The 25,679-nt window shown below is 42.6% G+C and overlaps 1 protein-coding gene across 1 annotated transcript in view; it reads left to right on the top strand.

The window, feature by feature from the left end:
• The window catches only part of UHRF2 (ubiquitin like with PHD and ring finger domains 2), a 68,989-nt gene that overhangs the window by 9,221 nt on the left and 34,089 nt on the right, over positions 1-25,679 (top strand). The window contains exons 2-3 of the mRNA XM_070742573.1: positions 2,617-2,859; positions 17,647-17,906. Of these exons, the coding sequence (XP_070598674.1) occupies positions 2,617-2,859; positions 17,647-17,906 (503 nt within the window). The remainder of the gene's footprint in view (positions 1-2,616; positions 2,860-17,646; positions 17,907-25,679) is intronic.

Genomic DNA, 25,679 nt, shown 5'->3' with positions numbered 1-25,679 from the left:
GTTTCCCTCTCCCTCGTTCTTTCCCTCCATCATTTTCTCATTTTTCTCTTTCTCTCTCTCACATTCCCTCCCCCTCTCACTTGTTTTCTCTCCCTCTCTCTCATGCTTTCCTTCTCTCTCTCTCCTTTTCTTCTCTCTTCCTTCCTCTCTTCTTTTTTTTCCTGCCCTGCAACGCGCCGCGAGCCAGTCGGCTGCAAGCAGAAGCTCCAAGACAGTGGCACCAACGTCGGGTCGCAGTACATTGCTGGCGCTGCGCTGGGCATGGGCACGGACTGGCACTGGCCCACTGGCTGGGCCGGGACAGAGGTGCCAGCCCCATGCCCAGCGCAAGCAATGTGCGGCGTCCTGCAACACATCAAGCTGCCGCCGGCGCCAGTGCCTTGCAGCCAACCGCCCCACCGCCACCCCACGCAACTGCTCAGTGCCCTCCCGCTCGACCCACGTTTGGCTGCGCCACCTTCGCGGCTTGCCCTGCTGCCCCGCGCCCGCCAGAGCTGCCCAGTGCAGACTAAGTGCGGGGCAGAGTAGGCGGCGGCGGTGGCTTCAGGCCCGCCCCCAAACTGAGCTTCCTTTGGCTTTCTTCGAGGCAAAACTGCAAAGCTCACCTGCCGCCTCGAAGGAAGCCAAAGGAAGCTCAGCTCAACGAGGACCGGCTGTTGGTCTCTTGAAGCTGCAGCCGCCGCCGCCCACCAAGGAGATCCCTTCGCCCGAACAGAGGCGGCGGCGGCGGCGAGCTCAAGGAACCAAGAGCCGGTCTTTCTCCGCGCTGAATTGTTGCAGCTTCTGAGGCCGCATCCGCCTCCAGGCGAAGGGATCTCCTCGGTGGGCAGCCTCGGTCCGAAAAGGACCGGCTGTTGGCCCCTTGGCGGAGGCAGAGGCGGCCTCAGAGGCTGCAACAATTCAGCGCGGAGAAAGACCGGCTCTTGGTTCCTTGAGCTCGCCGCCTCCGTTCGGTTTTTTTTGCGTTTTTTTTTGCACCGGTGAGGGAGAGAGAGAGCGGGAGAGTGCTGCTTTTTTGCTTCTTCGCTGCCCGCGGGAAGAGCCGGTCTTGTTTACTGCCCCCTCCAGACGCTCTTGCAGGGCTTCCAGGCTCCCCGCGGGCAGCGAAGAAGCAAAAAAGCAGCACTCTCCCGCTCTCTCTCTCCCTCACCGGTGCAAAAAAAACGCAAAAAAACCGAACGGAGGCGGCGGCGGCGAGCTCAAGGAACCAAGAGCCGGTCTTTCTCCGCGCTGAATTGTTGCAGCCTCTGAGGCCGCCTCTGCCTCCGCCAAGGGGCCAACAGCCGGTCCTTTTCGGACCGAGGCTGCCCACCGAGGAGATCCCTTCGCCTGGAGGCGGATGCGGCCTCAGAAGCTGCAACAATTCAGCGCGGAGAAAGACCGGCTCTTGGTTCCTTGAGCTCGCCGCCGCCGCCTCCGTTCGGTTTTTTTGCGGTTTTTTTGCACCGGTGAGGGAGAGAGAGAGCGGGAGAGTGCTGCTTTTTTGCTTCTTCGCTGCCCGCGGGAAGAGCCGGTCTTGTTTACTGCCCCCTCCAGACGCTCTTGCAGGGCTTCCAGGCTCCCCGCGGGCAGCGAAGAAGCAAAAAAGCAGCACTCTCCCGCTCTCTCTCTCCCTCTCTTTCTTGCGTTATTTCTCTCTCACACTCCCTTTCTATGTCTCCCTCTTTCTCTCTCTCTCTCTCCCTCTCCGCAGCAGACCCCCCACACGCCAAAAGTGCCCAAGCGCGCGCAAACCTCACCGGTACAAAAAAAAAAAAAAGCAAAAAAGCGGCACTGGAGGGACAAAGACGGTCGGCAGCTGACCGTCTGGAGGAGGAGGAGGCGGAAAGCCAGGGGGCGGGGAGGAAAGCAATTGGCCAATTTCTTTCTCAGAGGAACTGTTGCTGCTCTGCCATAGGGTGCTTTCCTCCCCGCCCTCCTGGCTTTCCTCTTCCTTGCCGCCGCCAGACGCTCGGCAGCAGAGTGGAGATGACATTCGGAACTTAGTATATTATAGATGGTAAAATCTCGTACGCTGCCACGGGCCGGGTAAATGACCTCAGCGGGCCGCATCCGGCCCGCGGGCCGTAGTTTGGGGACCGCTGCCTTGAAGAGTACTTTACTATTTCTTCTGTTGGAGAAAGTAGTGATAGACATTTTTTGCTATTTCCTTCTATAGACCCTGAAATTTTTTTTGGATCTCGAATAACTCTGGAATAGTGTGAAAAGTTTCTATCTAAAGGGAAGGAGCATTTTGTTTTATGTTTATATAGTTGTAAAATAGAAATAGAAATATACTAAATAAATGAGTACATTACAGATCATTTTGTCCAATGTAGCTCTTCCACTAAAAACTAAATATATGTCATTAATACCAGCTATTACTGTGTGTTTCCAAAATTAAGACCTTGTTTTTCATTTTTCAGAACCCTGAAATAAGTGCTTGACCTTATTGCCATGCACTCAAAAGCCCGATTGGGCTTATTATCAGGGGATGTCTTATTTTGGGTAAAACAGGGTAATTATATATTTTATTTTCATGCAAGCTTTTTCTGTTTTTTATTTTGAGGTTTTTATATTATATTGATTTGTTTTTAATATATTTTTTCTGATGGATTTTTTTTGCATTTTTAATAGCTTGAAGATGGCCATACCTTATTTGATTATAATGTTGGACTGAATGATATAGTTCAGCTTTTGATACGCTCAGAGTCGAATGCTCCTTCTATAATTTTGAATAAAAAAGATGGAAAGCCTGGTCCCTGTGCGGTTGCCAACTGTAAGAATAAAGTCAAACAAGGAGTGAACAGTGGATCCTCAAGTTTGCCATCTACATCAGCTCGCTCATTTCTTATAGATCCTGGAATTGGTGAATACAAGGTATTTATTGTTTTTAATCTTGACTGTGTCTTCTTACATTTCCAAGCTGATTGTGAATTGATTTTAAAAAATGAGGACTATGTATTGAACACCTGTTCCAAAACAGGAAATATTCTATAATGATTTCATCTAGTTTAAACCAGCTAGCTAGAACAGAGAAATGCTAGTGGAATAGAAACTTAGCCATCCCCTCATCTCCACAGCAGCCTCTAACTTCATATCTTTTCAGTATGCACCCCTCCAATCTTTTGGGTACCAAAACCAATGACCAGTTCTGTGGACAAAGGTTTTTCTGTGGACTGGAGAGGACATGGTTTTGCATGCTGTCTGCATCCCATGGAGGTGGCTTCGCTTGTTTGTGTGGCCCTGTTGGTGGCATATGGTGGGATGGTACCACTCCACAGATGGGGGGTGGGGGACCCCTGCTCTGGAATAAAGTGATTGGTTGTGCTAGACAAGTATAACAAAGGAGAAGATATCAGATGGAGGCAATTTCTGCAATCAGAAATATGAATTGGCCAGGTGTTTTATGCAGCCTTTTCTAAACTGTCTTACTTTTATATACTCTATATTGGACCAAAGGTTCATGATTTCAGAATTAGTCCGCTGGGTGGAAATTATGGAGGCAACAGTATATTACATTGGAATAAGTTTGTGAAATATTGTTTAATAATAATAACTATTATTATTTTGGTTGCCTTTCAAGTCAGTCCAGATTCCTGGTAAGTACCTGGACAAGTCCCTGCAATTCTTTTTGACAAGATTTTGGAAATGATTTACTATTGCCTTCTTCCTAGGGTTGAGAGAGAGTGACTGGATCACAGTCAGCTAGCTCACTTTGTATTTGAGGCAGGACCAGAACTCATTTCCCATTTTCTATCCTAGTCAAATTGGCATCAAAATTACTCTATTAAATAAATTAATTAAAAGCAGTTAGACTTCTATCCCATATTATATTTACGGGCTAAAGGTGAGTAATATTACAACACCACTTAATCCACAGAAACCTATACAGGCTATACAGATTGAGTTCATTAAGTCTTTCCTGATACGTTTTATACTTCAGACCTTCCACCATTCTTGTAGCCCGTCTTTGGACCCGTTCAAAAAGATATTGACAAAATTGAACGGGTCCAAAGACGGGCTACAAGAATGGTGGAAGGTCTGAAGTATAAAACGTATCAGGAAAGACTTAATGAACTCAATCTGTATAGTCTGGAAGACAGAAGGAAAAGGGGGGACATGATCGAAACATTTAAATATGTTAAAGGGTTAAATAGGGTTCAGGAGGGAAGTGTTTTTAACAGGAAAGTGAACACAAGAACAAGGGGACACAATCTGAAGTTAGTTGGGGGAAAGATCAAAGGCAACATGAGAAAGTATTATTTTACTGAAAGAGTAGTAGATCCTTGGAACAAACTTCCAGCAGACGTGGTTGGTAAATCCACAGTAACCGAATTTAAACATGCCTGGGATAAACATATATCCATTGTAAGATAAAATACAGGAAATAGTAAAAGGGCAGACTAGATGGACCATGGGGTCTTTTTCTGCCGTCAGTCTTCTATGTTTCTATGTTTCTATGGAGGTAGGTTGGTCTGAGAATTGCCCTTATAGGGACTTCCTGATTCTAGATCAATACTATAGTGCACTGGCTATTCTTGTAGGCTATTCGTATATTGGTAGTGGCACATAGAGCCATCTCTTTGGGAACGTGAGCTGTTGCCCGTTGATCTTCCGGGTTCCGGTGTTCCAACCAGCTGGTCTTCATGTGTGTGGGAGCACCAGAAACCAGAAGAGCAGGCACCTCTACCTGGTCTTTTGGTTTCTGGAACAGATTTGCATGTGAAGACCATGCGCACCAGAAACCGGAAGGCAATTTTCCCCGGCAGCTGCTCTTCTGGTTTCTGGTGTGTGCATGTTCCCATTTCAGGACTCGGTGCCAAAAAAGTTTGCCAACACTGATATAGGCTTTTTTTGTTGTATAAACAAAAACAATTTAAAAAATGCTGGTTAGATAAAGGGAAATAATAGTGTTTTCTTTCTCCAACCCACTCTATGTCTTTAGAAATATTTTAATGATTTAAATAATAATTGTCCTTGCATTTGGTACTAAATTCTGCCATAGGTATATCAATGTAATATGTTACTTGATTTGAAAGTATCATTTACTTATGGGTCTTGTGTTTGAACTGTAACCAGTAGCGGGTTGCAGCCGGAATGCCCCAATATGGTGTCTTGGTAGTGAAAATGGAGTTTCGTATGCAGCTCCAGCTGACAGGCATGCGTGTGCGCTCATCGGCATGAAATTTGGCTTCTGTGCATGTGCCAGAAGCCAAATCTTGCATGCGGACATGCGCATGAGTGAAATTTAATTTAATTTAATTTAAGTAATTTAAATATTAGATTTGTTATATGCTGTTCTTTATTGTTAGCCGCCCTGAGTCTACGGAGAGGGGCGGCATACAAATCAAATAAATAAATAAATAAATAAAATAAATTTTGGTGATTTTCGCTGATCAACAAAACCCACCAAAAATCTCGCTCTCACACGCGTCCTCATGCAAGATTTGGCTTCCGGCGCATGCGCAGTAGTCAAATCTCACGCTGGTGCACACACGCCTACTGGACGTGAAGAGGAACCCCTGCCTGACTGTAAGCAATATAATTTCTGAATCTTTAAACTGGATTAATATATTTTCTCCATTGAGCTGGGGAGAGAGAAGACGGGAATGGGTGTTGCTCTATTCTTCTGACTGGAGGTTGAGCATGTGATCTTTTTTTGATCATGTTTTGTTTGCATGATGATTTTCCAGTTTGACTCAGTCTTCAGTTAGAAGAGATGTGCAATTTGAACAGCATCAATTTCTGGATCTTCTAACCATGAGTTCAAGGGAACAATTGTTTCAAAATCACTTCGGCAGTCAGGTTGGCTAACTGGTCTGCTAGTTAGATACCTTTTCTGGCCTCTGATAAGCTGATGTCCTTACCAACGCAGCAGCGAGGGGCTCCTTTTCTTCTGGGTCTTAATCACCAAGCCGAGGCCCCAGGCTTCCCACAAGGAAATAAAAACGCGGAGGGGACTCAGTCATTGCCCACTCTAGCCTGGACACACTGATAGCAGCGGGCACATGTTAGGTGCAGTTTCAAGCTGCCACAGCAGCAACCCATTGCAGGCTAAATCTGCTTTGCGACGCAGTGGAAAATGATGGCTCTGGAGCCTTCCACCAGCCAGAAGCCTCAGGAAGGGAACAATAGGGCTTGCCCTATAGCCTTCCCAACCTACAGCCAGAGCTCCTCCAGCCAGAGGGCGGCTGCCAAGGGAGCTCTAGAGAGGAGCCATAAGGCAGATGCTGTGAATAGCAGAGGCTCCAAGGTGGCCAAGAAAGACACTAAACGGCACCAGAAGACTTTTGAAAAACTAGCCAAAGCCCCAAAGCCTGGAAACAGCCAGGACTTGGGAAGCTCTTCCATAGGAGGAGCTGGATTTTCCTGTCTTGCAGGGAAACAACCATTGGATGTTTCTAATAACCCAACCTGTTATGCCAGTAATGGTGAACATTTTTTTCCTCGGGTGCCAAAAGAGTGTGTGTGCATGCTATCACGCATGCGTGAGTGCCCACACCCATAATTCAATGTCTGGGGAGGGCGAAAACAGCATCTCAACCCCCTCCCAAGCCTTCTGGAGGCCAGAAATGACCTCTTTCCGAACTTCTGGTAGGCCCAGTAGGCTCATGTTTCATCCTTCCCAGTCTCCCAAAGTTTCCCTGGAGCTGGGAGAGATAAAAAAAAGCCCCCCTATATCCCCAAAAACACTCTCCCAGAGCCTCTGTGTGAGCCAAACATCAGCTGTCCAGCACACACATGCATGTTGGAGCTGAGCGAGGGCAACGGCTTGCATGCCAGCAAATGTAGCTCTGAGTGCCACCTGTTGCACCCATGCCATAGGTTCACCATCACTGCTGTAACTGAAAGAAAGGGAATAGCCGGCTATAAAACCTATAGGTTCCAAAGAAAAATGATACACGTGTGTGTGTGAATGAATTTATATAAATTCCAAAATACATTCAGACAAATAGTAAGAGCTGAATTCATATATGAACTTGAACCTAAAAAAAATACTGGGCCACATGTAATACTATTTTATAACAATGATAGGCCTTCCTGTTCCAGCCATTTTATATGCTCTTCTACTGTCCTTCTGAACCAGGACACTGTGTCCATTTGCTTTATTCTCTATGCAGGAATGAATAACAGAGGATGATCTGAGGAAGCTTTATTATAGACTGAATCTGGTCATAATCCATTCACTGGAACCACTAGATCACAAACCTCATAAAAGAAATAGCACTTTTCTGGCATAAAAAGAATGAGAGTTATGCCCATACTTCAGTTACAGCACTGAAGTTAGAAGCATAGATAAATGGCTTCTAAGAACTGAACTATTTAACAATGCTTGAATTCTAGCTGCAGCAGTATGCGTGTCAACAAATTTCTATGGTAACTGAATATTAAACAAGGTAAATAAAAAGGCTTTTACATTTTCAGCCACATCAAGCAGCACATGGGTTCACATGGAATACAGCTTATGAAAGTATGTCAGAAACCAGAAAAGTATCATTTTAAAAAAATGCAGTCACAATAAAAAACACCAAATTACAGTAGAGTAATAAAAGAAAATTATCAATGTTATATTCTCGATTTATTAATTTCAGATTCCATAACCATTATTTAAAAGTTTTCCAACAGAAATTGGAAATAAAAAAATAAAACAGTTCAACCCAAGGAAAAAACACAGCTCCTTAAGGACTTACTGGCAGGTACCTCAAGGGAGGCTACATCAGAATTGAAGTTTCTTTGCCTGATTTAGAATCCCAACATTGCACACATCAAGCATCACACCATATAATTTAGTCAACAGACATTTAAACTTTAAGTAGAGAATCTGTGACCCATTGGATAATTATTTCAGAGAAACATGACCATGAGAGGCAATAAATTAATGAGAGTAGAAACCATTTCTGATTTCCTGCTGGTTTCACCACTGATTTTCCTTGTAGGAAGCTGGAAGGGAGCATTAGCAATTATGATTATGTGACTGTGGCAGACAGCAGAGGCATGGTAGCATTGGAGCAACCACAACTTTGCCAAATTTCAATCCCACAGGTCTGGGAATGTGGATGCATTCTTTAAATTAGCCTATTTGAGGTACGTTAATTCAACAACTATTGCCCTCTGTTATACAGTTCCTACCAAATGGAGATTACAAACAGATAACCAGCAGGCTTTTGCACAGATATAATATGGCATGATTTCTGCTTAACTGTTTTACTATCACTTATGGTAAACAACAATAATAATTCTCCGTACTGAAGGAGTGGGTCCAGCAGTCACATGGGTTGCTCCTGTCCAATCCGTTGGAACTGAGCCTAGTATTAAAAAAGAGTGCTGGATCCGCCCCTTCCCCAGAATTCGCTCAGTTCGCATATCCTGCGGTTGTATTGTGATAGCTCGTTCAACATTCTAACACCTTCCCTTCGATCTTTTCCTTCAAAAAGTAGTAAGATTTATTGTCTTTAATTATTTACTTGCACTAATTGCGCCAGCCGTTTAAAAGAAAAAAAGAAAAAAAGCGGCTAGGCTTTTTTCCTTGGGAGAAGTTGCGGTTTCGTTTTCCCCCGGCGATTTTGCCGGTTACGATTCCTGCGGCCGCTTGTGGATTCTTCTAATCCTTTGGCCTGGAGGTCCTGGTGCAAGTATTTACCTATTGAATTATTGATTATTTATTGTATACAAAAATATTTAAGGGCTTAAGAAATACCTCCTGCGGAGTGAGACGCCTTCTAGTCTCCTGGACTTAGTCGATCGCTTCCCCTTTAAGAAATTTTACGCAGCGATCTTTTTCGGCGCGAAGGCCTTCGCGCCCTTTTTAAATCTAGGCCTCTCGTGTTGGCCCCCTGCCAGCCGTGTAGGCCTCAGTCCACCGCGTGGATCCCGGAGCGGGCCTTGGGGGTCCCAGGCTAAATTCTCCACCGGCTAAGCCTCCAACCAGAGTGCCTTGGTTTACTTAATTATAAAGTTTAGGGAGGCTGGCCCCGCTGGGTTTGGGGGCACGAACTCTGGGTTTGCCCAGATTGTCCTCAAGTTTCAGCAGCTTCGAGGCCTCGAAGCAGGATCCATTCCTCTTGGGAAGTCCTTGAAATTCTTCTCCTTATTATTCAGTTATTGGCTCAGCCTTGTCTTCTGTTAATTGTCAGACTATGGCTTCTTTTCCCAAGAGAGGCACTACCAAAGGTCCCAAAGAGGTTAGGCCTACTGGTAATTCTACTGAAGTTCCCCAGGCCTCTTCCTCCTCTTTCTCAGGCACCCATTCCTTAGCCAAGCCCACCAGGGCTGAGAAGAGAAGGGACCCAGCCCTACAAAAAATACATGATAAACCAGCCAAACTTTTAAGGTGCAGGCCCAAGTGCATATCAATCCAACCCCCCCGGAGGCCTCTAACCTGCCTCTTTCTGGGGTTCCTGTGCTATCCCTGGATGAGCCAAACCTAAATCCACCCCAACCTAACCTATGGGGTTTAGGTCCAGAGGAGCCAGATATTACCGAGGATTCCTCCCAGCCAGAACCTGCTCAGGCCCTCAGGGATCCTCCGGCTTTTCCGGCTGATATTTCTTCCTTGCCACCGGAGTTTCAGTCTATCTTGACTATTCTGACTAACACCATTGACGCTAAACTCTCATCTTTCAATGTGCCTTCTCTGTCTCATCCCTCTCCACGCTCCTCCCGTCCCGTGAGTTCTTCTCCTTCCTACAGAGCCCCAGCCATGGAGGTCTCTGACTCCTCTCAGGAAGAGGATGAGGACGTGGATGCAGAAGAGGATGATGACCCATTTCAGCGTCTGTCGGAAGATGAGGAATCTCAGATTAAGATTCCAGCCCCAGCTGCTATCTTTCCTTTGCAGCTTTTCAAATCTCTCCTGCTTAAAGCTAGAGTATCCACGGGGCTAGCCGGGCAAGAAAAACAGGCTACTTCTTCCTCAGATCCTCCGGAGGATAATCTTCCTTTTTTTCATGAAAGAACAGGAAGACAATGAGGTAATTCCTATGCCCAAGTTGTTTAAGGATGCCTTGCTTAAACAGTGGGACCACCCAACTGCTGGCTTTACTCCCACTCCCAAGGACTAGAAGCTCTACAAGCTCTCCTCCGTCTATGAGGAACTCCTAACATGTCCCAAGCCAGATGAACCAGTGAAGACTCTCCACTCGACTGCCGCCATGCCTGGCGAAGCAGAGGAGGTCCTCCGGCCAGAGGACAAACGACTTGAGCAATGCTCAAAAGGAGTCTTCTTGCAGACTCATGGGCCTTTAAGAGTGCTGCAGCGGCATCCTTCTTTTCCAGAGCTATGCTCTTGTGGCTTCGTCAGCTCCAACCACACCTGCCTCCAGATGACTTACGGGGCCAACAGGATTTCAACAAAATCTTCGCAGCTGCCCAATATGTAGCAGATGCTACCCTCCAATCTTCCAGATTTGCAGCCAGGTCAGTAGCAGCCTCCACAACGGCCAGAAGACTTCTATGGCTCCGCCCTTGGCAGGCGGGAGTAAGACAGAAGTGGCAGTTAGCCATGGGTCCGCTGAAACGTGACCTCCTCTTCGGAGACCTTCTGGACCCTCTCCTTACAGAGACCACAGACAAGAAAAAGGTCTTGGGACCTACCACCAAGAAGGCCCCTAAACCGTAGCCCTTTCGGCGCACAGGGCGTCTACAGGATCAGGGCTTCGCATTTCAAAGGAGTCCAGGTCAGTTTTCCCCTCGGTTTCGATCCCAATCTAGAACCACCAGGGGCAGAGGTTCCCGTTATCAGAGAGGATCCTCTTCTACCAGGGCTTCCAAAAGAGCCAGATGGTAAGTTTTCCTCCTTTCCCATAGGCGGTCGCCTAGCCTGGTTCTCTTCCGCCTGGCACCGTTCTTGTAAGGACCCCTGGGTCATTGACACTGTGGAAAGGAGCCTAAGGTTAGAGTTCATTTCACCTCCCCCTAACCGTTTTATTTTTTGTCCTTCTCCCAGTTCCCCTCCATCTCGTATCCGAATGGAGGAGGCTATTTCTCATTTGTTGACTATTAGAGCTTTTCAACCGGTCCCCTCTCTCCAGAGAGGTTTAGGCTTCTCCCATCCTCTTCATGGTCCCTAAGACCTCTGGAGGCTGGAGAGCCATCTTAGATCTAAAAAAATTGAACCGGTTCATAAAATATAGGATTTCAAAATTCATTCCTTATCTTCCATTTTTAGCAGCTCTACATCGGGGAGACTTTATGGTGTCTCTGGATCTCACGGAGGCCTTCCTCCATATCCCCATTGTCAAGGTCCATAGGAAATTTCTGCGCTTTGCCTTTCAAGGCAGGCATTTTCAGTGTAGGGCCATGCCATTTGGGCTCTACTCAGCTCCCAGAGTCTTCACTAAACTCTTGGGATCCTTGGCGGCTCATATCCGGGCTTCTCCCATTCATATTTTATGTTATTTAGATGACATTTTAATTCATGGAAATTCCAGAACTGGGTGGCGGCAGACCTCTCTTTTACCATGTCGGTTCTACAGAATCATGGTTTCTCCATAAATCTTAAAAGGAGCCACCTTGATCCATCCACTTCCATTCTGCATCTGGGAACTATCATTAATTCTGAGTTATCCCAGGTTTTCCTCTCCACTGAGAGAAAACGCAGCCTTTTGGATCTCATTGCTCGCATCCTGCCCCAGCAATCTACCTCCATTGCCACCCTATCTTCCCTTTGGGTAAAATGGTGTCAGCTATTGGTATTGTCCCCTGGGCCTGTCTTCATGCCAGGGAACTACAGTGGCTTCTATTACCTCCCAGAGATCGGGCCACAGCAACTCGAATCGTCGCCATTCCACCGACGGTTCGCAGATCCCTCAAGTGGTGGACTTCTCCAGCCCTAGACAAGGGATCTCCCTTCCAGTGCCCCGACCAGTTGTAGTCACCACAGATGCCAGCCTCTCGGGCTGGGGAGCCCACGCCCAGGGTCTTTTAGCTCAGGGCACATGGGCACTGGAGGAGGCTTCCAGGCCCATCAATTGATTAGAATTAAGAGCCGTGTCTCTAGCTCTAAAACAATTCCAATCTCACATCTCCAACCAGCATGTGCTGATTTTCACCGACAATATAGCCACCAAAAGCCATATTTGCAGACAGGGAGGCACAAGAGCCTAGGCCCTCAGGAGGGAGGCCCTGAAGTTAGGCCTTTGGGCAGAGAAGAATCTCCAGTCGCTTCTAGCCGACCACATCTCGGGGAGCCTCAACGTCCAAGCGGACTGGCTCTCGCGAGCGACCATAGATCCAGGCGAGTGGAATCTCCATCAGTCACTGTTCCACCAAGTCTGCCTCAGGTTCGGCCATCCAGTGTTGGATCTATTGGCGACCAAAGCCAATGCCCAGCTCCCTCACTTCATCTCCAGGTTCCCGTCTCCGGGAGCAGAGGCAATCACTGCCCTCAGGAGTCCTTGGCCTCCAGGTCTATTGTATGCCTTTCCTCCAATTCCAATTCTGCCAGACGTGATCAACAAAATCCTCCTGGAGAAGGCCCGAGTAATTCTGATTGCCCCTCACTGGCCTCGCAGGCCCTGGTTCGCGGACCTCCAACAATGTCCGTCCAGGACCCCTGGCGACTCCCCGTTTTCGGAGGATATGTTGCGACAGGGGGCCTCCTTCCATCCAGACCCAGAGTGGTTCCACCTCACCGCCTGGTTATTATCCGGAGGGACTTAGACCTGCGAGGGTATGACCCGGACACAGTGGAAATCATCCTGGAGTCTAGAAGAGGGTCTACCAACCGGATCTACGACCATACTTGGTCCAAATTCCATCAGTGGTGCTTGCAGAAGGGCTTATCTCCCCTGTGTCTTCCCACCCACAGGATAATCACCTTCCTCATGAAAGGCTCCCACCAAGGCCTCTCTACCAGCACCATCCGCCGACACCTGGCCGCCATCTCTTCCGTCTTGGCGGGGCCTCGCAGGCAGCCCCTCCGCTCCCTTCCAGAAATCCAAGAATTTCTAAGAGGAGTGGCCAACTTCAGGCCTTCTAAGATCCACAGATATCTCACCTGGGACTTGCCACGGGTTCTCCACTCTCTTACTCAGGCACCTTACGAACCCCTGAACTCTGCGTCCCTCAGGTACCTATCCTTCAAGGTAGCATTCCTGGTGGCGATTACATCCGCCCGACGCATATCTGAGTTGGCAGCCCTTTCTATCAGACAGGACCTTTGTCAGTTTCACCAGGACAAGGTGGTTCTGCGACTGGACCCCACCTTTCTACCAAAGGTCAGTTCCATGTCCCACAGATCTCAGGATATCATATTACCTTCCTTCTGCCTCCAACGAGAGCATCCCCTGGCAACTAGATGGCACACTCTGGATCTCACTAGAGCGCTAAAGGTTTATATCCAACGCACAAGATCCATCCGGAGGTCTGAAGCACTCTTCATAGCCTACCATCCCAGATCCTTGGGATCCAGAGTGTCTTCTACAGTAATAGGTCGTTGGATCAGAGGGACCATCTCTAAGGCCTACGAGACAGCTTCCCTTTCCATTCCAAGGAATATTACAGCGCATTCCACCAGAAGTGCTGCCACATCTGCCGCTTGGGCGACTCAGGCTCCGTTGGAAGAAGTCTGCAAAGCAGCCACTTGGGCCTCGCCAAATTCCTTCATCAACGATTCGTACGCATCAGCGGACGCTGCCTTCGGCAGAAGAGTACTCCAATCCGTTATCTCTCACGATAGCTATGTACTCCCACCCTAGGGACCTATCTCTTGGGTATGTCCCATGTGACTGCTGGACCCACTCCTTCAGTACGGAGAATAGGCGTTGATTGCTTACCTGAACGCCTCTTCTCGTACGGTGAGTGGGTACAGCAGTCACTTCCCTCCCTTTGTGTGGTCTTCTTTACCTTCTATTCTATTTTCTTATAACACATGAGAGTTGAACATTAAAGAGCTTCACTACTGAGCCTAGTCTATGGATTCGCGAATTCTGGGGAAGGGGCGGATCCAGCACTCTTTTTTAATACTAGGCTCAGTTCCAACGGATTGGACAGGAGCAACCCATGTGACTGCTGTACCCACTCACCGTACGAGAAGAGGCGTTCAGGTAAGCAATCAACGCCTATTTTGAATTTTCTCTGATTTGGCCTTGTCATCATATTATTTAAATCAAAAATTATAATTTGTTCTTTTTAATAGAAGAAATAGTTATCAATATTATGCGAAATTGGAAATTATACCTAACTAGTTACTATCCTAAACTAATTACATATCCTAAAGCAAGCATTTTCACAATTGTTTATTGTGTACTTTTCTGTACACTTTTCTGTAAGACATTCAGTTTTAGGATTAGTAGAGACTCAATAAATCTGTGTTTAATCAATGGAATATAGGTGAAGAGTTGTGTTTGAAAGTTTGACTGTCTCATGATCATAACTAAGGTTGTTATTTAGGAAGGAACACAATCTAAAATTGTAAATTAAATTAAAGCTAATGAAATTTCAGTTTAATGTATCCCAATTAGTGTATATTCAAGTGACAATAAAGTTATTCCAAAATTCTAATTTTTTGGAAGCCTAATTCTGGGGGGAGGGGGTAGTTCAGTTTTGCAAAGCAAACATTGTACCATTTCTTGATGTTCTGTTGATACCTTAAACACTTTCTTGATAAACTGCCATAACAAAGAGATTTCTTGATAAAAAGTTTAATCTCAGTAAGCAGAATGATTGGAAGGGACCTTGGATGTCTTTTAGTCCAACCTCCTGCTCAAGTAAGAAACCCTATACCAGTGATGGCGAACCTATGGCACGGGTGCCACATGTGGCACACGGAGCCATATCTATTGGGATGCGAGCTATTGCCCTAGCTCAGCTCCATAAAAATGTAGGCTAACTGTCTACTTCCATGACTTATATAGAATTATGTGTGCCTTTTGAAATGAAACGTTTAGTTTGGGTAATAGGAATATTAGTCCTTATTTATTTCTTTTGTAAAAAAAAAATTTCTCCACAATAAAAATATACATATGACATCATATAACTTCAGTACAACTTAATAAGCATATAGCTTTTAGGTACAGTTTTTTCAAAGCAAATCCATTGTATTTATATTTTTACTTTTGATATATGTTATTTAACTCTCACTGCCTTCTTTATCTAGTTTAGTCATCTGGGTTATACAAATTATCTTCCAATTAAATTCACTGCTATTAGCTTTCTCTGCTAGATATTATATCTGTAACTTCTTTAATCTAAGATGAAGTGCTTCCTTCTCATCCTTGTTTTCTTTATTTATCATTCTCTTTTTTTCTTACTCCCTGTTTTTCTCATAACTAAAAACCCTTACCCCCTAGAAGTTCCACAATTACTTATATTTACAATAAAATAAAATATCACATTATAAATTCATTATATATTATTTCAAATTAATAGCCAATACGATGAGGAAGGGAATAATTATTCAAATTCAAGTTCCAAAATTCCACATATTAAGTCATTTCCTTAATTTCACATCATAATTTGTCTTCCCTCTGATGGTACAAATATATGTTTTCCAGATTTTAAATTTAATGCAAATTTCTACATATTAACACATTTCATTCATTTTTCCCCATCTTCTCTCTAATAGTATATATAAATATTAACCAATTTTAAGTTGATCAATCCATATGGGATCGGGCACATTCAGTTAGTCCTTATTTATATCCTTATTAATAATTTATTTGTTTATGATTGTACTAGATTTCATTTACTGGGAAATAAAAGATCATGTTCATTTGGTCCAGTTTAATTTTATGACCTATCCAAACAATTGTTCTCTCCTACTTCCTAAATCATTGATAGCAAACCTCTTTTTGATTGAGTACCAAAAAGGCATATGCGTGATAGCATGTTTGTGCCAACAGCCATAATGCAGTGCCCTCCTCCCATACATGTGTGCACAACCTCCACACACTGCCCCACTCTGTGCATGTGCGTGGGGCTCAATAAAGCTTCTGGACTTCCACTAGGGCTGTTTTTCTCCCTCCCCATGCTTCAGGAAAGCCTCCGGAGCCTGTGGATGGCGAAAAACAGGCCCAACATATTTTCACATATATTTATAAACGAAACCACCCCTTGTTTCCATGCTTTTTCAAGGCAAAAACTAGAAGTGTCATCTCAGAAGATCTTGAAGATCTTTTCTATGATCAGCTTTAAAAATATGACCATGGAATCTATGTAAGTGGCCTACGGCTTCAAGCTTTGTGATTATCACTTCCAAATACTCGCAGTTTACGTTTTTAGTTACCGTAATAATACAGGGGGCTATTTGTATCACTTCCCCCTTTCTCCTTATAAAGATACTTAAAATAATATATTCTTGTTGTAAGAGATGAAATATAGTAGATATAAGCAGTTTTCCCCTGTAGCTTTTCTTTCTTTCTTACCAAATTTATTAAAGTTTTTTTCTTTTCTTTTTTTTGCAGAAAGACAATGATTTTAAGCTCATTTCAAGTAGAAAGAAAGAGAACTTTTCTCCTCCTGAAAAATATGTATGTGTGTATATGTGTGTGTGTGTATATATATGTACACACACAGACATACAAAATATAAGGAGAGTGCATATTAAAAAATGACCATAGAATCTATATACAGTATATATATATATGTGCTATTCTAGTGATGGTGAACGTTTTTTGGCTCATGTGCCAAAATTGTATGCATTAGTGCACACGTGCAAGCCCACACCCATGCACCCCCTGCCCATGCGCACAACCCTGCACTGCTGCCATGCATGCGCACTTCCTCCCGCTGTCCCACTCTCAGGCACATAAGCACAGGCCTCACAACTGTCTCCTGAAGCCTGGGAATGGTGAAAAATTGCCAATTTACCATATATGGGGAGTTTGTCGTTACAGGCTGGTGATGGCTGAGTTCATGATTTTGGGTGCACAGCAAGGCTGTGTTCTTTTACACAAACATTGTTATTTATAAGAGTATACTTTATCAAGATTAATAAGTCTTGAATATTTAGATTATATGTGAAATATTAAGTTTATCTTGCATTATAAAGTACATAGCAAGAGGAAAATAAAGTATTGATTCAATTATTTAATTATTGTGTGATGAAGAATTAATTCTACAGAAAATTTGAGTATTAGGAAAACAGTAAATAGTTAGAAACATCCAGTGAAATTAGAGGCAACAAATCAAACATGAATGTCCAACAGTCTGGCTTGCCTGGAATGCATTACTAGCTATCCAGGGCTTCATGTGGTCCACAGGTTAGACATATTTGTATTAAAAAATTACAGATGCATTAAATCATTGGTATTAATAACAATGTAAATGAGGAATATTATATATAGCCCAATAATTCTATTTTCATTAAATATATAGTTTCTGTGTGACTTCTGTTTGAAAAATTTTCTGGCAATCAGGTTTATACCCAATGGCAATAGTTTGTTGCTTAAAATGGCATCCACCAACATTTTTTATTGTCACACATTTCTTGCACAACTCCAGGTCAGCTTCATATGTTGGGAATTCCAGTAGGGCAGACTATCCTATTTTATGAAATCTGTTTTTACAACTTTCAATATAGGCAGTATAAGAGTGTAGAGACAAAAATGCCAAACTAGTATTAAGTTAGCATAAGTGTAAATGCTAGCACAGAAGTTCAACATCATCACATTAGTTGTTTGTTTCTACAACATAACATTCACTAAATGTCAAATTTATTTTTAGATAAATGAATTGGTGGATGCCCGAGATGTCACTATTGGATCCTGGTTCGAAGCTCATATACAAAATGTAACTCGAGCAACAAAAGGACATAAAAATGGAAAAGCTCAAGGAAAGAGCGGCAGTAATTACAAAAGGACTAATGGAAACTTAAGCCAAGATCATTCTAGAGAAAATACAAATAATTTGGACAATACACCTTCCACATCTTATACAGATTATATGGATCCTGAAGATATTATTTATCATATCAAGTATGATGAGTAAGTGCTGCTGATATTATTATGAGGATGCCATTATGTGATTGATATAAGATATAAGAGAATGGGATCCTTAAAACAGGTTCACATTTTGAGTTCAAAGGAAATAGAATTTTAAAAGTTGTGAAACATGTCTGATAGATATTTTTTTAATAGTTACATGATTTGGGGGAAAGTTTGGATACAGTATTTACTTTGGGTTTTTTCCCTGTTAAAATTTCAGTTGGCTGTGTGAGACATGAAGTACTGTAGTTAGAATTAGGGCAGGTAGGTTTCTTGTAGAAGTTATTAATTTAGTGAAATCAACATTTACTTAAAATATTGAAAGGTACCAAAGACAAATTAAGATACTTTTTAAGATTTGGGATTCTTATATGAAACTCATTTTGCTGGTGTTTATTAATTTTGTGTGTTTGAGCTGAGTGAAAATCTTTAAAATCTTATTTTCTTTTATTCAAGGAAGCAGATAAGATCTATATAAATACTTTAGTATGAGTAATACCAAAAGGGAGAGGGAAAAAATTTACTAGATTTACTTACGGACTAAAGCAATTACAAATACCAGAATATTTTACATTATTACCTTACATTAATAATAATAATAATAATAATAATAATAATAATAATAATAATTTATTAGATTTGTATGCCGCCCCTCTCCGAGAACTCTTTACTTTACATGTTATACATACACACACAAACACCTACAGTTTTTGTTGCCTATTTTCTGTCCATTATACAGAAAATACTTTTTGTTAGGTTAACCTTATTTTAAGATAATAGAAGCTTATTTTACATTATTTAAAGCAACTTTCCACTAGTTCCGTGATGGCGAACCTATGGCATGAGCCCTCTCTGGGCATGCCAGCTGTCACCTCAGCCTAGCTCCACTGCGCATTTGAATGTGCATCCCACCAACCGGCTGGTCTTCGGGTTTCTGCTGCACATGTGTGGGGGAGCAGGGCATATGCAAGGGATGCGCGCACGCACCAACCTGGAAGCCAAAAATGAGCATGGGGGAGCAGGGCACATGCGGGGGGATTGTGCATGCATCCATGGGGGCAGGGTAATTGGAGGGTTCATGCACGCATTGCATTATGGGTGTGGCTGCGCTGTCGTGCATGTGTGGGCGCTTTCAGCACACAACAACAAAAAGTCATCAGTGCACTAGACTCAGTCTGTCCAGAAATGTTTAGGTATTTGGGTAAATAAATGTGATTAAGTTGAGAGCAGATAGAGTAATCCATGACTGGATGCTATATCCACCATGAGGGAAATCTACAGAATGTAGAGTTGATCCAAAATAAATAATATTGCACAAACAGTGTTCATTCTACAAATGGACATAGATACTAGTTTTAACTGGTGGTGTCTCACAATATAAGATACATTTTTTGGTGCTAAATGAATGGAATCTGTATTTTTCAGCTTAGTATTTTTCATACCTTATAGCATTACATGTAGATATTAAAAGTAAATAAATAGGTATTGCACTACTTGGTAGGATTTCAATAGAGTCAAATAATAAGTTAAGTCCAAATAAAAGCTGAATTTTGAAGCCAGTGTTAGTGGTTATTTTCATAGTAATGTTTATCTCAATCTAATGTTTTTGTGAATCCATAATGTGAATAAGTACAGAATTAAAATGGACTTAACTAACTGGCTTCAGTTTGGTGCTTTAAGTGGATTCTTCAAGTATGTCTCAAGGTTCTTACAGTGCCAATGAAAATTTTTAACAACTTGTTCCCATTGTCAGCGCCCCAATTAGCATCTGGGAAATAAATCAGATTCCAATCCAATTCTCTCATCCAAGGTTCGATTTATTAACAGAGCCATGTTGGTCATGCCGTTGCCAATCCCGATACTAACTTCCTTCCAGTTTCCTACCCAGGTTAAGGTTCATCCCCCCCATCCCCACACCCACAAGTTCATCAGGAGGACCAGTCTGAGTGTAGGGATTTCAATGACTACCTAGTTATATCCGATGATGCAGAACAAAAGATGACTGTAGACTCTTAGAGAAGAATTTGTTATGGCTAGTAACTTTCCTTCTCATGCATCCACCAATTCCCATAATACTAATCTACTGTGGCAGGACAAAGTCTCTAACTCCACATTGTGGAGTCTAAGGCAATATTCACACCAAATGAGAGCAACATGAAATAAAATTCATGCTCCTGCAAGGAAAGTCCACAAAGGATATTCATGGTGATATGTCGCAGGCATCGGGGGATCAATGCCCTTTGTGTTCTACAATTAAGAACTGCGTTGCCAAATTTAAAACGGGCCACATCAGCCCCAATGATGAGGAATGTCCTGGACGACTGAGAGTAGTTGTTCTAGAGATCATCGATGATGTGCACAACCTCATACTGGATAATGGTCGAATTTCAGCTACAGCAATAGCAGACATCATGGGGATTTTCCGTGAACATGTTTATGTCATTATCCATGAACATTTGGACATGAAGAAGCTATCTGCAAAGTAGGTCCCCAAATGTTTGATAACAGATCAGAAAAGCATGCGAGTGAAAACTTCCTTGTCCATTTGTCAGCATTTCTGGACTGAGAAACATAGAAACATAGAAGATTGACGGCAGAAAAAGACCTCCCGGTCCATCTAGTCTGCCCTTATACTATTTCTTGTATTTTATCTTAGGATGGATATATGTTTATCCCAGGCATGTTTAAATTCAGTTAATGTGGCTTTACTAACCACGTCTGCTGGAAGTTTGTTCGAAGCATCTACTACTCTTTCAGTAAAATATTATTTTCTCACATTACTTCTAAACTTTTCCCCAACTAACCTCAGATTGCGCCCCCTTGTTCTTGTGTTCACTTTCCTATTGAAAACGCTTCTCTTCTGAACCTTAATTAATCCTTTAACATATTTAAATGTTTCGATCATGTCCCCCTTTTCCCTTCTGTCTTCCAGACTATACAGATTGAGTTCATTAAGTCTTTCCTGATAAGTTTTATGCTTAAGACTTTCCACCATTTTTGTAGCCCGTCGTTGGACCCATTCAATTTTATCAATATCTTTTTGTAGGTGAGGTCTCCAGAACTGAACACAGTATTCCAAATGTGGTCTCACTAGCGCTCTATACAGCGGGTTCACAATCTCCCTCTTCCTGCTTGTTATACCTCTAGCTATGCAGCCAAGCATTCTACTTGCTTTCCCTACCGCCTGACTGCACTGTTCACCCATTTTGAGACTGTTAGAAATCACTACCCATAATCCTTCTCTTCTGAAGTTTTTGCTAACACAGAACTGCCAATACAATACTCAGATTGAGGATTACCTTTGCCCAAGTACATTATTTTACATTTGGAAACATTAAACTGCAGTTTCCATTGCTTTGACCACTTATCTAGTAAACCTAAATCATTTGCCATATTACAGACACCTCCAGGAATATCAACCTTATTGCACACTTTAGAGTCATCGGCAAAGAAGAGAAGAATTTCCTGGATCTACTGGCCACTATGGATGAGACCTAGATTTATTTGTATGACCCTGAAACCAAGGAGCAGTCAAAAGAGTGGAGGCACAGTGGTTCTCCTCGTCCAAAGAAGTTCAGGGTGCAAAAATTAGCCACTTAAGGTTCTAGTGTCTGTGTTCTGGGATAAGGAGGGTGTGCTGCTAGTGGGCTACCTTCAAAAGGGTTCCACCATCAATGCAGGCTATTACATTGAACTTTTGGACCAATTGAAGACAGGTCTGAAGGCCAAAACGTGTGGAAAGCTGTCCAAAGGAATCTTGTTCCTGCACAAGCGACCATGGCAAAACTGGTGGAGCTGGACCACCTTATTCATCAGATCTAGCTCCCTCCGACTATCATCTGTTTCCAAACCTGAAGAAACACCTCAAGGGTACCAAATTTCATACCATTTCTGATGCCATGGCTGCTATGGATGCCTGGTTTGAAGCACAACCGAAATCCTTCTTTTTGCAAGGCTTACAGAACTTGGAATACCAATGTAAGAAGTGTGTTGGTATCAGTGGAGAGTATGTGGAATAAATGTAAAGTTTCATCTTCCTATCTCGTTTCTTTCTGGGTAAAGCCAAAGTAGACTTGGTTCATTTTAATCATATTTATTTACTCAAATACAGTACCTAAAAATTTCTGGATTTTCTCTTGATCCGCTCACTAGATTTGCCTTTTTGACTCAGTCAGCCCAAGATAAACTTTTTCTGGAGGTCTGTTTCTGGGCCTCATTCCTGGATTATTCCCAACTGCTGATCAGTTTTTTTCCGAGTTTCAGTTTCAAATAAGTAAGCAAAAGTATTTTGCTCTCACTTTACTGAGGCAAAGGCCAGTAAAATGAGTAAAATGCTCTTCTTACGGCAGTCTTGTACCCACACGGACAAAGCAGCTTCCATTTTCATAAGCCGTTTATTTCTAGGTGTCATTCTTTTTGCTTCTTTGTTGAATGTGATCACAGCTGTTTGTCTTACCTATTCATCTTTTTGAATGTATCTCACACTCGATTCGTTTATTCCATAATGCTGCCCAACTTCTGCATATGAGTGATCCCCTTTTAGCATATCTAAAAGATCAATCTTTCTTTAATTGTCAGCATCTTCCTATTCTTTTTACTGTCGCTGCCTCCACTCCGCGTTGAACATTTAGGAGGCATCTTGGGTATGTCTTCTAATAAGTTTTATTAGTTGTAAAGGAACTAATGCATGCCGGGACAACACCACTGATTGACTGAGATTTCGGGCCATCAGCGATGACGGGCGAAATTTTTGCGCCAACGCTGATTGGCCCTGATTTTAGCCAATTGGCAATGGCAGATGAAAGTTTGGCAATTATGTATGATGTCATCGGATAGGAAAAACCATGGTATAGAAGAAAAACCGCGAAGTATTTTTTAATTATTATTTTTTGAAAAACCGTGGTATAGGCCATTTGGGAAGTTTGAATCTGCGAAAATAGAGGGAATACTATAGATTCAAAGAAAATAAGATTAAAGCATATATTAAATTCCCAAATAATTTATAGATAGATGGATATTATTGGTTTTGTTGTGGATCCAAGTGGTGAATGTAACTAAAGAACAGGTAAAAGGATGAAGAGAGTCTAAAATCTTTTGCTTTGGAAAAGGTGTGTGTGTGTGTTTTAAAATTACATGGCTAATATTTTTTGCTTGAATTGCGTTAGAAGAATGTCTTTTCTTAATGGGTAACCAATTGCTAAGAAAGGTTTCCATAGAGATGGAAGCACACACGAGGGTTCTGCTATGTTAACATTAATATTTAAAATTAGAAGCAGGCTTGGTAGGGCTGCTTTCAGAAAGACATCCATCTATATTGAATTTGCTGGACATTTAAAAAACTGAATATATTCACATTTATTCTCTGTACTTCTTTATATCCATCCCCGTGATCTTCAAACCCTGTTTCCTTTGACCACTTATGGCTGTCCTTAATAGTTTTTTTGTCTTTTCCCTTTTAGCTTGTAAGTTCCTGAAAGTTGGTTTGGATGTGGGGGTAAACAATCATTCACTTAAACTTAAAAATGTTTTTCAATAAGGTACATTTTTTACATGGGAAGAAAGGCATTTTTTCATTTTTCAATCTGTGGTTTAAATGAAAGGAACATTATGCTTAGCTAACTCTTTCAATCCACTCGTTTTAATATAGCTTGATTTCTATATTATCCCACGATAATTTCCTTAATTTAGCAAGGGTGAAAATAAACATGTTTTATTTCACTATAAAACACATTACAATTATCTCTCACAGATTTTAGATGCTGGATTTTGACTAGTTAATATGTAATCCCAGTACAAATACTGTACAATATTTTTTCTCACAGCTTTGTGTTTATCTTCTGTAAATTGTCTTTATCTTCCAGATAACTCTGCCATTTGTTTCTTTAGAACAATGTATAATACAAGCAAATGGAAGTTGGGAGATAGATGAATAATTTTATTAATGGTCTGAAATTTGAGTTGGTATTTATTATGTCTAACTTACTGAAATGCACTGTTGCAGTCTCTTTCATTTTGGTGGACAGTTTAGAGCTCAGTTCAGATGATATAAATTGCTCATATATGATGAGGGACTCAGATTGTTACTATGCATGTTACTGTACTGAATAATGTATAAAGATTATAATTATATTTATTTATTTAATTGGATTTATATGCAACTTATTTGAAGAATACAGTGGTACCTCGTCTTACGAATGCCTCTTCATACTTCATACGAACTTTTCGAGATATGAACCTGGTGTTTAAGATTTGTTTGCCTCTTCTTAAGAACCATTTTCACCTTACGAACCTGAGCCTGGGTACATTGGCTCTCTTACTGCACGTGCGCTCTCTTACTGCCGCGGGGATTTCCCCTGCCTTGTGACTGTCACTGCCGGGATTTCCCATTTGCTTGCTGCCCCCGCCGGGATTCCCCACCTCCTTTTGCTTGCACCAGCAGTCCCAAGGCGGGGGATCCTGGCCGTGACAAGTCCAGTCTCAGACAAGGCTCCCTGTCTCTCTCTGGGTTGCGCTGTAGCCTTAAAGCAGTGAAGCCCCCTGCTGCCGCTTTTGCCCGGTCCTCCATGGGGGGGGGGAGAGAAGAGCCATGCCTGAACCCGCTTAGGAGCCACCGCCTATGTATGTCCCACGTGACTGCTGGACCTGCTCCTTCAGTATGGAGAATAGGCATTGATTGCTTACCTGAACGCCTCTTCTTGTACGCTGAGCGGGTACAGCAGTCACTTCCCTCCCTATGTCTTTCTGACTATGGTTGTATCTTTCTCCTTCCTTTCTTAACTCTGAGAGTAGAGCACCACTTTTTGAGCCTAAGTCTCCGGATTCGCGAATTCTGGGGAAGGGGCAGATCCAGCAATCTTTTTAAAGACAAGGCTCGATCCTATGTGGATTGGACAGCGAGCAACCTACGTGACTGCTGTACCCACTCAGTGTACGAGAAGAGACTACCTCTTTGATAAAATAGCTTGGAGTGTTTGTATTGTTATATTTTAGGATAAATCTATTTTGTTTATTATTCTATGTGTATGCTGGCCCAAGGCATTTGAGAAAGTATATAACTTATCTGAATAAATATAATTTTCATTACATTTTTATCTTTCACCTAGATTAAAAATTCCTTAGTATCATGAGATTTCAGGTAATTAGAATGAGCTACATTGTGCACTTTTAAAATTGCTATTTGGCATGCAGAAGTATGGGATTTAGATTAATTTCTTCCTATTGATGAATTGCTTTAAAACAGTGTATGAGTTACATTTTGTATGATTTTTACATCTAAGGCCTATTTGGATTGTGGGACACAGGATCTGTTTTCCTGGAGGCATAATCACATTCCATTCTGGTGTGTATGCTTTACTGATTTTCTGTTCAATACAAATGGAAAAGATGAGAAATCAAGCTTCTTTATTATAAAGTAGAGAAAAGAATTGGAACTGACCTTGTTAGAAGAAAAGAGTTTTTTTAATTCCATGAGCAGTTTCCTGATTTTTTGCATGCTGTTGGTATGAAAGTACAGTGGTACCTCTACTTAAGAACGCCTCTACTTAAGAACGTTTCTAGATAAGAACCGGGTGTTCAAGATTTTTTTGGCCTCTTTTTAAGAAACCATTTTCTACTTAAGAACCCGAGCCCATAAAAATTTCCCAGGAAATTTGAGAGCAGCATGAAGGCCCAGCCAGTTTTCTGCCATTCCCCCTATAATCCCGGCCATCTCAGTGGGCTGCCAGAGGAGCCTTTCGGTGGCGCTTAAGGAGGTTTTGGAAGTCCAGAGCGAAT

This window comes from Erythrolamprus reginae, chromosome 2 (genome assembly GCF_031021105.1).
Source record: "Erythrolamprus reginae isolate rEryReg1 chromosome 2, rEryReg1.hap1, whole genome shotgun sequence".
NCBI lineage: Eukaryota > Metazoa > Chordata > Lepidosauria > Squamata > Dipsadidae > Erythrolamprus > Erythrolamprus reginae.
The sequence above is the reverse complement of the archived record's forward strand: the minus strand, read 5'-3'. Positions and strand labels throughout refer to the sequence as shown.